Genomic DNA, 14,390 nt, shown 5'->3' with positions numbered 1-14,390 from the left:
TGTTCAGGGTATCATAGATTATTTTAAACACAACACAGGCAGTGTGAAGTCAGCGGGAACTCTATAGGAAGAGGAGCTACGTCAGCGGGAACTCTATAGGAAGAGGGGCTAACGGCTACTATCAAGGAACTAACTGCCTATGGGCAAAACACCAGGCACAGATGGGTTGTTTGGTGAATTTTATTCGGTATATGCAGCGGAGATCGCACAGTCGTTGCTAGCGATGCTGGACGAAGCATTCAAAGTAGGGACCCATCCAACATCATTGAGAGAATCCATTAGAATACCCCTCCTCAAACTGAATAAACCAGACAAAGACCCAGGCTCATATAGACTTCTCTCACTACTTAACCAGGATGGGAAAATACTCATGAGCCTCCTAGCTAATAGATTAAGAACCATGATAGCCACATTAATACACCCGGATCAAACTGGATATGTCCCAGGGAGAAGTGTGACCAGAAACCTGCGTAGGCTACACCCCATAATGGATTATATCAAAGATAGTGCAGACCAATACGCCGGATCCTCGCTAGATGCAACTAAAGAGTTTGAGGTGGCCATGGTTATTGGCCACAGTGAAAAGTTTGGGGATGGGGCCAAATTACATCAAGTGGGTCCAGCTGCTGTACAGCAAACCGGTAGCTAGAGTAAAGACCGGCATCCAGCTCTCTGAACAATGGCCTACAGAAAGGAACGAGACAAGGGTGCCCATGGTCCCCCCAGGCTTTTCATACTAGCACTTGAGCCCTTAGCTGCTCATATCCGAAAAGGCTATAAAGAAGCAGGCATAAAACGTACACGGTCATTGGCACCTGGTGTCCTTATACGCTGATGCTATGTTGCTGTATTTACAACAACCAGAGACCAATTTAGAATATATTCTAGAAGTACTGGACAGATTTGCTGTACTCTCTGGTAGAACTGTCAGCACACAAAAATTGTCCCTGTTCCCATTGGCGGGATACTGTCGCAAAGAGGTGGGTTCACTGCCAGTCCTTCTGCTGAAATGGGAAGTGGATATATACCACGATCCCAAAGATGAACATATACATAACAAACGTGGTAAATGGGCTGATCAAATCCATTCCATGGGCTGATCAAATCCATGAGCTTCTGGGCAAGGCTCCCTCTCTCACTGATGGGCAGGGCTGCTTACCTGAAAGTGGTGGCCCTCCCCAGACTCCTCCATTGTTTCACCAACATCTCATACAATAAACCCAAGAGCTTCTTCAAACAGCTGGACACAGTGTGTAGGGGATTTGTGGCGCCATAAACGATGCAGGTTGTCCCCATCTAAACTGCAATGTACATACGAACAAGGAGGAATAAGTGTGCCCAACTTTGAAATATATTACGCGGCAAGCCAAATGCACTTTGTAGCGGAATGGTGGCAGACGAGCCGACCTAGGACAGCCCTCTATTACAACCAGCCTGCAGTTATTTTCTGAAAGAGGTAGTATTGATACAGGAATCACATCTGCATAAGCCCCCTCTCCTATTAGCAGTAGGAATAAGCTTGTGGCATAGGACCCACCAACGTATGGGTATCTCCTTATCTTATTCTCCCCAAACCTCATGGTGGATTTAAAAGCTGATAACCAACATAGGAATGAGTGTGCTGAAGCATTGGGACACCATGGGAGTGGCCGCAGTGAGAGACCTCCTGCAAGGTGGGGAACATAAAGACTTCCATATGTTGGCCACCAAAGATAGTTTGCACATAGGCCAACACATAACACATGCTTCCTTATTGAAAGAACGAAAGAGCAGGTGGCCAACAGCAAGCGAAGGGCCTAAGAAGATGAAACGGACACAAACTATATAGGACATCTCCGAAGGTGGACATGCAGTGTCTAGGATATATGAACCGATTATAAGCCAGCAATCAAAAGTGACTATCAGGACGAAACAAGAGTGGGAAAAGGACCTGCAAGCACAAATTGCGGAGAAGGAAAGAGTGCTCATGTACCATTAGAAAGTGTACCGAAATGCTGAATTACAGCTACTGCAATTGTGCGTAACTCGCGGGGCATATCTGACCCCACTAAAATGTTACTCGATATTATTAATTTTAAAATGTTAAATCGGACAATGAAACTTTATTTTTTAGATAGTTTAACTCATATTGCAAGGTCTACAATCAATAAAACCACTTTCCGAAGATCGAAAGCTTTTAACATTACATTGTCTAAAAATGTTCTTTGAATTTACAAGGACTGTGCTACTGAAGTGGGCAAAATTGAAGAGACACTTGCACAAGAGGTATACATAACATATTGCAAAATATCAATTATTCATTTTAACAGTAATGTAATATTTAATATGTTTTAGTTGCTTCCATAGTGACATTTTGCTAGATTTGGATATATGATTCTTAGGGGGGGGAGGACATTTCAAGGTTCATGCACTTTAAACATGTTTTTCAGCTTTAGTGTCGTGATGCAGAAGCCCAGTGGCCTGAATTTGATTTAAATGTTAGCAGTGACCCATGGAAAGTACGCCTGGATTATTGTTACACCACACATCACCCAAAAGAGACAGAAAGCACAGGAGATGTTTCTGAATTGCTTGCAGAACCCCCCACACAATCAACACCCCCCCCCCCATCAACAAATTCTTTCTAGTGTTGGGAAGGAAACGGTCCTTGCCCTCCCAGAGTCCACCAGATCCGACCCCGTAGTTCCTTTCATGCAGATACCCACATGACCCTCCCATGCCCCGACCCCACCAGAACCCCCACCACAGCCCTAATCCAGTATAGCTCCCAAAAGCAACACATGTCCATCTAGTTCACTAGGACCCAAGAAGGACAAACGGTAGATCAAACCTTTGGGGTGGGCACCTTGGTGCGGGGATTGCGGCATCAAAGAGAATCCAAATTAGAGAGGCTGGGATGTCAATATATTAGCTCATTTGACCCAAGTACTCCTATTCATGCAAGATTTTGTGTGCGCCTTTATTTATGCCTCATCAGTTCCTGTTGTTTAGTTAGATAGATATGATGCTCCCTCACCACGACCTTCACACTGCGGCGATGAGCACACCAGACCCATGTATGCCAAGAGTGACTGCAGGACGGCAGCCAATTAGCATCTTGTATCCCATATAGTATCAACTGTTCTATATGCCACTCTCCAATCCGATGCAAGAAAGTGTACCCTATGTATGTCATCATCAGTGATGCTGTGTGTCATTTTAATGTGCTGCCCGTGTAATGTTTCGGCAGAGTGCTCTCGACCAGCAGAGTTCTTTGCTGGCAATTTTTATGATTATATAAACTTTGTTATCTTTGCAACTCATCTCCTGGTCTCATTCCCCTGACAGGGAGTCTACTGTATTTTTGCATATTATTGGGACGCGTGCTATGTGGTTGGCCTTCATTTGGTGACCCTTTTAGACGAGATATCCTTGAGTCCCCCGTATTTGCAGCGAGATCCGGGGTTTCTCTGGCAAGGCCACCCCCACCTACAGCTGACCAGTCCCCAAAAAACGTGGACGCAGAAGCATAAGGTTCTTGTGGGTTTCGGCTTCGGGAATACCCCGCTGCTCGCATGAGCTGGGTGCGGTCCCAAGGAGAGGCCCAGAAGTTGTGGATAGACCGCGAACGGAGGCTCCCGGAAGAACACAGGCACACAAGTATAAATTGCAAAGAACAATAAAGAAGGGGTTATTGTGGGGAACATAGAGCAATGTGATTGAGGGGAATATGCAGTGTATGAATGAAGTGGATGACTTGTTGAAGTAAAGCACTTTCAATGTTTTTTGGCCATTTGTATTTTTTTAATTAGAGACACGTGAAGGAGAAATAAAAGAGGAAGTACAGGAGCCTGACCTAGAGAGAGGTTGGAGGGTGGCGCCACAGAGCACTGTTTTGGCCAGTGCTAGAATTAAATAAGGAGACAAAAGGTAGGAGCCCCACATACTTATAGGGCTCAGGAACAAGTAGCAGTTGTTGTTTTAGCCGATTATCTTAGTTCATTATTTTTTGTGTTTTTTCACATATATGTATGGAGGAAGGCCCAGGAGGGGCGACCGTGATATGAATGACGAGGGAGTGAGCGGGAACGGAAGGGTTGCTCTGAAATAAGGGTGGGAGGAGGTTGTTATGTGGTTTGTTTTATGTATTATGTCCTGGTGATTTGAAAACTGTTTTATGTTGATATACATCTGCATTTATGTATTTTAATTGTGTAATACATTAACACATACGAGATTTGAGTGGTACAAGGCGAATACCCACCTAGAAAAAGAAACTCGAGGAAGGAAAGGTGAGGTGAGGGAAGCGAAGGGAACCTCTCTCCCTGCACAAGTCGTGAAGAAACGTAACAAACCAAAAGGAACAGGGATGACAACAATGGTGGGAGGAACGCCATTGTCACATATGTGCAAGCAACTCCCCCTGTACAGTGAGCGTATAAAAAAAATACCATGGGTAGTGGGAAACAGAGACGAAAGGGGAGGGACTATCGCATGCTTGGCCAGAGGGGGGATACTTTGATAAAGGAATGCTACAACACCTGTCCACGTTCCTAACAGCTAAATACGAGGGGAAACCGTTGCAGAACAGAAAGGAAATATTAGATTTATGGCAGATGTTCGAAGAAACTCTGACATAAGAAGCAAAGAGGGTCAGAAACTCCCACAATGGAGAGAGACGAGAAAGACAAAGAAACTGGGGAAACAGAACCCAAAATAACGTATCCCCTACTCACAAAACCAGTAGAAGGGTATTCAAATCCTATGTATGTTCCTGGGGGGGGGGGGGGGGAATACACCAGTCACACCGAGTACAACCCCACCCCCTCCTTATGTCCAATTGACTACCACCCCGCCTCCTGCAGGAGTAGGTGCATAGGATCTAGAGGTGGCATTAGCGTTCACCCATACAGAACTGGCACGATTATGAGCAGTATGTTATCCAATACGAGAATTAGAGGGGGACCCCAACCACCACAGGGCACCCTACCAATACAGGAAGACAAAAAGGAAATTGGGCAAAATACTCTTAAAAATTGACAGAGCACCCATACGGGTAGAACGGGAGGGAGAAACTGATAGTGAGGGATATGATACTGTGGCCTCAGTGAGTGACGAAGAGTCATGAAGTGATTTTGACGAATCAGAAGAAGGGGCGGTAGGAGGGGTACAGCCGGACCAGTGGGTCATGATGCCTGGGAAGGGAGGTTAAGGAACAGATTGGGAAGAATGGCACTAGCTAAAAAGAAAAGGATTTGGAACGAAGGGTGGAAAAGTAAAATCAAAATTGCAAATGCCCCTCATCCATAAAAGGAACAGGGCAACCCCATTATGTCCCGTGGGCTCAAATAGATCAACACAATCTCAAGTCCCTCCCCCCTATCATCGCGGATGCGTGAAAAATGATCTATGCGTTCAAAAAGAATACTACAGGGGGACCCCTTGATATAGGAGATATTAAAAGCCTTTTGGGGTCTGCAGTAGGTGATCAAGTAGACGCAGTATGGGTGAAGGCAGGTTTCTCTGGAGTGACATTAAGTAATGACACTCATGATGGAGCAGCATTTAACAACGTCCGAGCATATATGCGCGATGCACTGCGGAGAACATTCCCCAACACCCCTGATTTACACTCTATAATGCAATTCACAATGGGGGAGGGAAAAGATGCTGCGCAGTTCATAATTTACGTGCAGGAGATGTGGCGCGCGGAGACGGGCGCAGCGTAGGACCAAACCACCTCCCTATTTTACTTTATTATAAAAAAAAGGGGACAACCCAAAGAAGTACAGACGACCCTAGATAAGACCAGGAATAGAAGCAAAGGGGTGGCCACAAATTCAAAGAATCATAGTGCACCACTGTAGGAGGATCAAAGAAAAAGGAGGTAAGCTGAAGAAGCAAAACTCGCACAGACAATGTTGGTGAAGGTCACAGCAATAACAGCCACACCGCCCACAGATCAGTTGTGAGAACAGGGGTGTGTCTCCGTAGCCACACAGGCAAGAATGGCTGCAGTATGGACAGATAACGGACAAGGGCAGTGGGAAGGAGACCAGCCATATATGGGACACTAATGGCAAGGAAGTCCTCCAAGACGATGAGGTGGGTTCAGGGGAGCCCGGGGAGGAGGATACAGGGGGCAAGGGGAATATGGAGGGCCAGGCCCCAGAGGAGGAAACCAAGGGCAATGCTGGACATGCAGGAGGTGGGGTCACTTTTCACGAGTGCCGCTGCCGGCAGAGTGGAAACTATCAATACAATCAACTTTACTACACACCACTTCAATATGCCCCTCCCCAATGCGGCCATCCGCATCCAGGGAGCCCATGCGGACTGCCCAATGGTCGTATGAGGGGCCCCCAGTGATCAAATACTGCCACCCGGTTATAATGCATTACGTCACCCACCCACACGATAGTGGCGCAACACAATCGCCCCACTCAGCACATCCATCGTTTGCTCCAAGGGTATTTCGAGAGCCCCAGCAAATTCAATAGGATTCTGCATGAAGATCTTGGTGATATTCAGTTTCCCAGCACCATATTTCAGTACGTAGATGATCTAGTTTGCAGTGACAGTGAAGAAAGTTGTAGGAAATACTCCATCGCCCTCCTCCAACTACTAGCACACAAAGGGTACAAGGTAGATAAGAAACTACAATACTGTCTGACAGAGGTCCTATAATTGGGCCAGTTGATCTCAAAAGATGGCAAAATAATGTTACCCGACAGGGAGGACAAGGCGTGCCTCGGCCAGACTCCACACTGTGAAAGACATGCAAATATTCCTTGGTATATGTATCTACTGGAGGGCCTGAATAACACATACTATGGAGAACTGAACTGCAGACAGCATTTCACAACGTAAAAGAACTGATTTCCACAGCCCCAGTTCTAGCAACACCTGATTATGAGCGCAAATTCTACTGCTTTTCGCACTCTGGCACCTTGATGACAGCAGTCCTGACAGAAAACATCCATGGGTCACAAACCACTGGCCTATTACAGTGGCACACTCAATTCGTTAATGCAGGGTCACTTCGCTTGCGAACAGACTCACAGCTGCCGCATTTGCCATTGAAAAAGTTCCACAATTGTGATGGGGTGCTCCGTCCCCTTGGATGTGGAACACTCCGTTGGCCATACTAGAAAGATCCAAATCAACCCTCACAACACAAAAAGAGCACCAGCCTATGAAATCATATTATCAAGCACCAATATCCCTGTGGTCAGATGCAAGACCGTAAACCCTCTCACATTCCCTAATGAGCCCTGCACTGTTCAAGATATGCAGAAGCAGGACTGCGCCGCCTAGGAGGGTGAAGGGGAAAACATTCCCAAAGCAAGTGAAAATGCACTGGGAGGGAGAAGTGTTCTCTGTTGATGGTTCAGCATCCATTTGTCAAAAAACAGGTCAAAAGCACGTAGGAGTAGCAGTAGTGAGATTGAGGAAGGGGAATATGAAACACTGATTAAAAAACATTTGGCCATGCATTTTTCTGCCCAAGCCGTAGAGCTTGTGGCACTAATTGACACGCTCCATGCAGCAAAAGGATGTCCCATAACAATATATTCTGATTCGGCATATGCAACCACCACTGTACATGCAAGTCTGTCCAGATGGAGGAGGGGGATTTAGAAGAGCAGATGGGTCTCCAGTGAACATGAAGTTAGTAAATAAATTGAAGCGTTAGCGCAACCCTCAGTAGTAGTCATTGTGAAGTGCCAAGCACATACCCATAATTTGGACGAGATCCCTTTGGGAAATGCGGCCCCAGATACCGCAGAAAAAGAGGCAGCATGCCTCCCCATCCCCATGAGGGCAGAATACATACTAGTAAATAAAACAGAAGAGCAAAAACGTGATGTTCTAATGCACTACCCATTGCCCAAATAATTGAGTTACAAAAGAGAGCCCCACAAACTGAGCAAGATCTATGGACCAAGAAAGAGTGGGTGCACAGTCCCCTACAGACTTGTTGTGTAGACCGGACACGACGTGAAAAGTTGTAGAATTGTTACAAATTGCCTTCGAACAATTGCAGTTTCCTGCCCATTGCACAAAACACCACATTGCTGCAGATCAGCAGGAGGATTGGTTCATCCCAAACCTTCAGGAGCATATCAATAAAACTGTGGTTGAATGGACGACATGTCAAGTTTTCAATTCTAGAATTACTTTATGAACGCTACAAGGCACATTGTTCCGCCCTGTGGGCCCCTTCCGAGAGCTGCACATTGATTACGCAGATAGGCGAGAGAGGTGCAACAGAGCGAGATACCTAATTGTGGTGGTGTGTTCATTTTCCAGATGGGTGGAAGCAGGACCAAGTGTGCATCAAAACGTTTGGTCAGAGAAGTTTTTCCCAGATGGGGTATATGACGTCATAAGATCAGACACGGGTAGGAATCAAACACAAAATGTGCTCGATTTATCATCCACAAGCAAATGGGATTGTGGAGAATTTTTTTTTTTAAAGTATATAGTCTCCTGAAGAGTAGATTGCCCAAACTATGCAATTCACTGAAGAAAAATTGGGTGTACTGCCTGCCCCTAGCACTTTTTCAGCTGTGCACTCAGCCAAGCAAGGACCACCACCACCTGTCCCCCCACGAAATTGTGCCGGCTGACGCATGCAAAAACACCACTATCACCAGTGAGAAGAGTTTCTGACACTGTGTTAGGAGTGGAATTCAAAGAGTACCTCACACAACTTACACGAGCAGTGAGGTGTATTGCCAAACAGATTGCATCCCCATTCATCACAGACAATGTGACCGACATCTACTGCAGCACAAGATAACCTGACATCAGAGGCTGTGCTGGGCTAACACAGTTTTGTCCGTAAGTGGAACTCTTCCAGATTCCATGGCCCATATGAGGTGATCCATTGTACTCCCCTTGCTGTAAAAGTGAAAGGGCTAAGGTACTGGATCCACCTTTCTGATGTACGAAAAGCACACGATAGTGTTGCACCTGACATACCAGATAACAATCAAACAAATGATGCAGTACCGGGAGAGGTTACTGGACATGTATTGAATGAGCAAGAAATATAAATAATGAAAATATTTCATGCAAGTTGAATAGTGTTGAAAATAAGTAAATGATGTATCAATGTCTCCCTCTCCTCCTTCCAACTCCTACCTCGCTCACCGACTATCTTGTCTCATCTCGTTTCATCACTTCCCCATGTTCCATTTCCCATTCTATAACATCACCCCGTTTTATCCTTTTCAATAGGTGCAACGAGAATTGAACTCGCACCATTCAACAAGGAGAATAAGTTAGATAGCAGTAGCAATAGAATAAGTGCCACATGGGTATATAGCTATGAATGGCCTGAACTTTGTAGCGATTGTATTTTCTCTAACAATAATAAATTTTAGGTATTTATTGGGAAGCATCTTTCATCTGGAGGGACCATATAAAAGAAGGGTGGGGAGGGGGTAAAACTGACCTGGGATAATAACACGTCTCCTAACATCACTATTTTGTACAAATATTTTTCGAGAATAACACCAGATCCCAGAGTATTTGTAAATAATGAAAACGAAAACTCACTTGATGTAACTAATGTTACAGTGCCACCTTCTACCATGTTCTCAGCTTTGCAAGATACCTCACAACTGAATATGAGGTCTACCTCAAAGCACAATGCAATGCATTTTTTGGTCTCTACTAGAGTGCCTGAATTAACACTAAGCTCCCTGCCCCTCCCTATGGTGAATATGCAAGATGACGCAGAGGTTAATGAAAATGTGAATACTGGTATTTTTTCAATGTATCGTCAGCAGCCCATAAATGTTCAGAAATCACTGTGTACCACGGATAGACTGTAGCAGGCCGGCAGAGAAAAGACCATCCCTATTACAATATAGTAGAAGGAAGAGGCAAACACAACCATTTAAGTATGATGCAACACATGGCTTGGGGCTAGATAAAGTAGAAGACCTCTGTCATCCTGGCCAAAGTCCCTCGGGGAAACGAGCTACTAATGATAGTTGTTATGTGTGTTCATTGATACCACACGCACCTGGGACGTGCAAGGTTCTGGTACCTCAGGAGGCCCCTCTGGTAGAATCTCAATGCCTTATCCACCTCACACTATGCAGGATAAAGAGCACCTTCCAGGTACACACAGCAAGGATGAAACTTCTGCCAGACGAGATAATCTGCAAAAAAGGATTGCAGGGTGCAAAGTGTTTCAATGAACCATTCCTGGCCATAAAGGGAACAACATTCGCAGAAAACAAATGGTGAGAATCAACATTCATGTGCAAAGCCGAAGCAATGAGTGGTCTGTCCGATTAAATGTTAGAATGGATGGAACAAACATGTGCACAAATTTGGACTGAACATATCACTAAGCTGACATGGGTCACTGCCCTGGAAAAAAAACTGATCAAAATTCAGTATGAAGGAAAATTATGGACTGTGCTTTCACGGAGAAGGAAAGGTAACAATGGGTTCCAACACACGCTGCAACAGAACCCTTGTCATCCCGGACCTCCGAAAGGGCACTGCCGCCCTAATGGACTACTACTGGGTGTGCAGCAAACAGGCATACTTGCACCTCCCACCTTCATGGAGGGGCTACTGTGCTCTTTAAGGGGGGGCAGTGCCAACAGGTCTACAATTTGCACCTCGACCAACAGAAGAATCACGCCCCCATCTTCTGCATACTGACAGAAGAAGAACAAGACAACCTCTCTCGAAGAAAACGTGCCTCAAACTCCTTCTCCCACGATTCCCCTGACCCAGATCCCTGATGAATACAAACTCTTTAACTCAGCAGAGACATTTTTTGCATCACTCATACCTAGCACCCAAACACGAGCAAATGCCCAGTGGTTACAGATAATACGCTGGGAGCCGAGAGCTGATCCAGCTGGCGAATGACATTGAAGAAGGATTTAATGTCATCAAGGTGGAGCTAAGGGCACTGCGGCTCATGACAATGTAAAACCGCTACATTCAGGACCTTCTTACAGCAATGGAGGGCAGTGTTTGCAAAAAGACAGGAAGTTCATGTTGCACAATCGTACCTTCTTCAGACGCTGAAAATTGAACATTGTCACACGTGATCGCAGCAGTACATGAACTTGGGGTGAACAAGAGAAAAGAATGAGGGGTGCAAGACAACGACTGGTTCAGCATGGCTTTCAGCTGGGTGCCTTTGTGGCTTGCGACTGTGATGAAGTTGCTGTTACCATCATCGTGTTCCTCCTGCTGATCTTCTGTGTGTGCCAGCTAGGGCTCTGATGTTGTGGCAAAAGCTGTTCCCAGCAGTGTGACGGTGATGGTAACCATTGGTAAAAGAAACAACAGCGGGCCTCTTGAGACACAGGAAGCACAAGTGCAAACTAGGGAAACTAATGATCCTAAATACTGCATGGTAGCTTTATATAATACTGGGGATGAGGTAGACAACTTGTATCACACCACCATTAAACAACCCGACGATCTTGAAAATTACAAAGAGGTATGGGTGGATTAGACAGGTGATATATATGACCAGCGCTCCTGAAGAATACGCAAGGCAAGGAGAGAGTTTGAGAAATGTCTGTACAGCATCGATGCCAATCAAAAGGTAGCTCTGCATGGAACGAGGCAGTCAGAAGGGCAGAGGAACGCCAATGTACTGGGGGAGGGTATTTGTTACTTTAGGAGTAACGAAAGTGGGTTAATGGTGGGAAGGAAACCATCCTTGCCCTCCCCCATTCTGTCACTCCAGGTGAATAACGTACGTAGAAGCAAAAGGGGGCGGGGGGAGGCGTAGCCCCCCACATGCTTATATCAGAACATAACCCTAGCTTTGTAGTAAGACACCATTTTTTCTAGGCCTGAAAAAAAATACTCTCTCTCCCTTCTCCCCACACCATCGCCTCCCGCAGCCAGCTCAGTGTGAGCCCTGGTCTCACGCAAGCCCAGCCATGTTACAATCCTGCAGTATCGTTTCCAAACAAATGTGTTCTGCAGAGAGCGTGAGACTGTGACAAGTGTTAAGCCCAAGTGCCCATTCATCTCCACTAAACTGCCTGTGCCCTCTCAACCCCCACCCACACAGGTCAGAGTCCACCAGATCCGGCTCCTAGCTCCTTTCATGCTGATTCCTACATGACCCTCCCATGCCCCGACCCCACCACAGCCCTATAGTATATTCTCCCAAAAGCAACACACATCCATTTATATCACTAGGACCCAAGAAGGACAAACAGTAGATCAAACCTTTGGGATGGGCGTCTGGGTGCAGGGATTACAGTATTAAAGGGAATCTAAAGTGTAGAGGTTGGAATGTCAATATATTAGCTCATTTGACCAAAGTACCCCTATTCATGCAAGATTTTATGTGTGGCATTATTGCTGCCTTATCAGTTCCTGTTTAGATAGATATGTGGCTCCCTCGCCCCAGACCTTCACACCGCAGAGATGAGCCCCGCTGACCCACGTGTGCCAAGAGCAACTGCAAGACAGCAGCCAATTAGCATCTTGTATCCCATATAGTATCAACTGTTGTACATGCCACTCTCCATTCTGATGCAAGAATGTGTAGCCTTTGCATGTTGTCATCAGTGATAGTGTCTATCCTTTTAATGTGCTGACATGTAATGTTTCGGCAGAGCGCTCTCGGGCAGCAGAGTTTTTTGTTGGCAATTTTTATGAATATATAAACATTGTTATCTTTGCAACACATCTGCTGTTCTCATTCCACTGACGTGGAGTCTACCTTATTTTTGCATATTATTGGGACATGTGCTTTGTGGGTGCCTCCACCAGGAACCTGAAATGGTTCCCTGTTTCCTCAATACATGTGGACATTTCAGAAGTATCACATGCAGAAATAACTGAAGCATCTTTGTGACTAATTGACGATTGTGCTAGTGAGGAGGACTTCACTCTTCCTAGTGTTGAGGACTTATTCACTTCAATGGAATCGCAATCCACTGTACCTCTGGACAATTGGTTTTTTAAAGGAACCAAAATACATTGTATTTAAATGCTGCCAGATCGAGGATCATGAAAATGTTTAAATGTGATCATAATTTGCATGGGAGGAGTGATAATGATGTAGAAAGATGTGGAGTGCAGGGAGCTCAGAAAGTGTTGTAGGAAAACAGCAGGGCAAAAGAACTGCCAATTAGATGGGGAGCGCAATACATCTAGAGTGATATTAAAACATTTTTTTTTAAAGCCGATAGGGTGTAGATAGTTGTAAGGAAGTAGGTATCATGGGATACCAGGAGTATACATGATATCATGCATGATATGGGTACAGAGTGTAGGGCTGGCAGGGAACGCAAGAAAACGAAATTTGGTAAGTTGATGTTGGATAGGCGGTACTGGGAGGTTGGCAATTGCCACCTATGAAAAGTGTCGGTTGCCAGTGAAAAACGCTATAGCAATGGCACTGAGATGTCTCAGCAAGCACCTGTGGAATACAAGTGGGAGGATGTACCTGCATTGGGCTGGGCAGTGGCAGCTATTGTGGGATGGAAACCGAGAGCGCAGTGAATCTAGGGATGCTGTTTAGGAGTGCTGAAGTGCACGAAGTTCTGTAACGGTGTTGCTGAGCTACTTAAATTGTAAGGAACGAAAACTAAACAACTGATCATTGAGACCCACTCACCCAGTTTCCGAAACCGAACTGCTCGATGGCATCTAGCAATAACTGCTCCTCGCGACTGGTCCAGCCACCTTCGGCTTCGGGGCCCCAAAGGGTGAAACGGCCGCCGTCCACCAGCTGATACCCATGCCAGCGCCGGTGGCTGCCTATCTCTGCGCCGGCGGAGAAGCATTCTGGGCAGAGTTCCATGTCCTGGCACTCGGTGCATCGCAGCCGTAAGCTGGTCACTTCGACCAGGCAGTACACACAGTATTTTTTGCTAAGGTCTGCCATGGCGTTGCCACTGGGCCCGGCCTGCCGCCGCTCCCAGGGCCCACTGTCTGATCAAAGTAGTGTCTAGTTCCCATCCGAGAAACGGACCATAGCAACACACCCCGCCTACTCATCACGTGGGTTGCACGTTCCGACGTGTCTGGGACGCCTCGAGCCTCACGTTGCGCACTTCAACTCGTCATCTTTGCACAAGCGGGAAGGCGATGCGTTGCACGAGTGGCAAGACCGCTGCTTGAGACAGCTTTTTGGGCGAGAGCTGATGAAACAGGGGCATTCCTCCGTTACGAGGAGAATTTCGTTTACAGAAAGTCTTAAAGATATCACCTAGTTGATTGTTATTTTAGTGCAGAGGTGCGATGAGCAGTGGCGTCTCCATGAATCAAATGTATGTGGGGGCCACAGACAAAAGTATGGGGGGCTGCCTATAAAAGAGCAATGTGTATGCTTTTCCCAAATTGACATGTGCAAAGTAGTTCAAAGTGACCCCGAGGAGGTAAAAATCCTGCCT

General features: G+C 46.0%; 1 protein-coding gene across 1 annotated transcript in view; it reads right to left on the bottom strand.

The window, feature by feature from the left end:
• The window catches only part of TADA2B (transcriptional adaptor 2B), a 43,296-nt gene extending 29,314 nt beyond the window's left edge, over positions 1 to 13,982 (bottom strand). The window contains exon 1 of the mRNA XM_069632004.1: positions 13,613 to 13,982. Within this exon, the coding sequence (XP_069488105.1) occupies positions 13,613 to 13,882 (270 nt within the window). The 5' untranslated portion in view covers positions 13,883 to 13,982. The remainder of the gene's footprint in view (positions 1 to 13,612) is intronic.
• Positions 13,983 to 14,390: the final 408 nt, after the last annotated feature.

Source organism: Ambystoma mexicanum, chromosome 6q (genome assembly GCF_040938575.1).
Source record: "Ambystoma mexicanum isolate Mex_15411 chromosome 6q, UKY_AmexF1_1, whole genome shotgun sequence".
Lineage (NCBI taxonomy): Eukaryota > Metazoa > Chordata > Amphibia > Caudata > Ambystomatidae > Ambystoma > Ambystoma mexicanum.
Note: the sequence above shows the minus strand (reverse complement) of the source record. Positions and strands in the feature narration are given on the sequence as shown.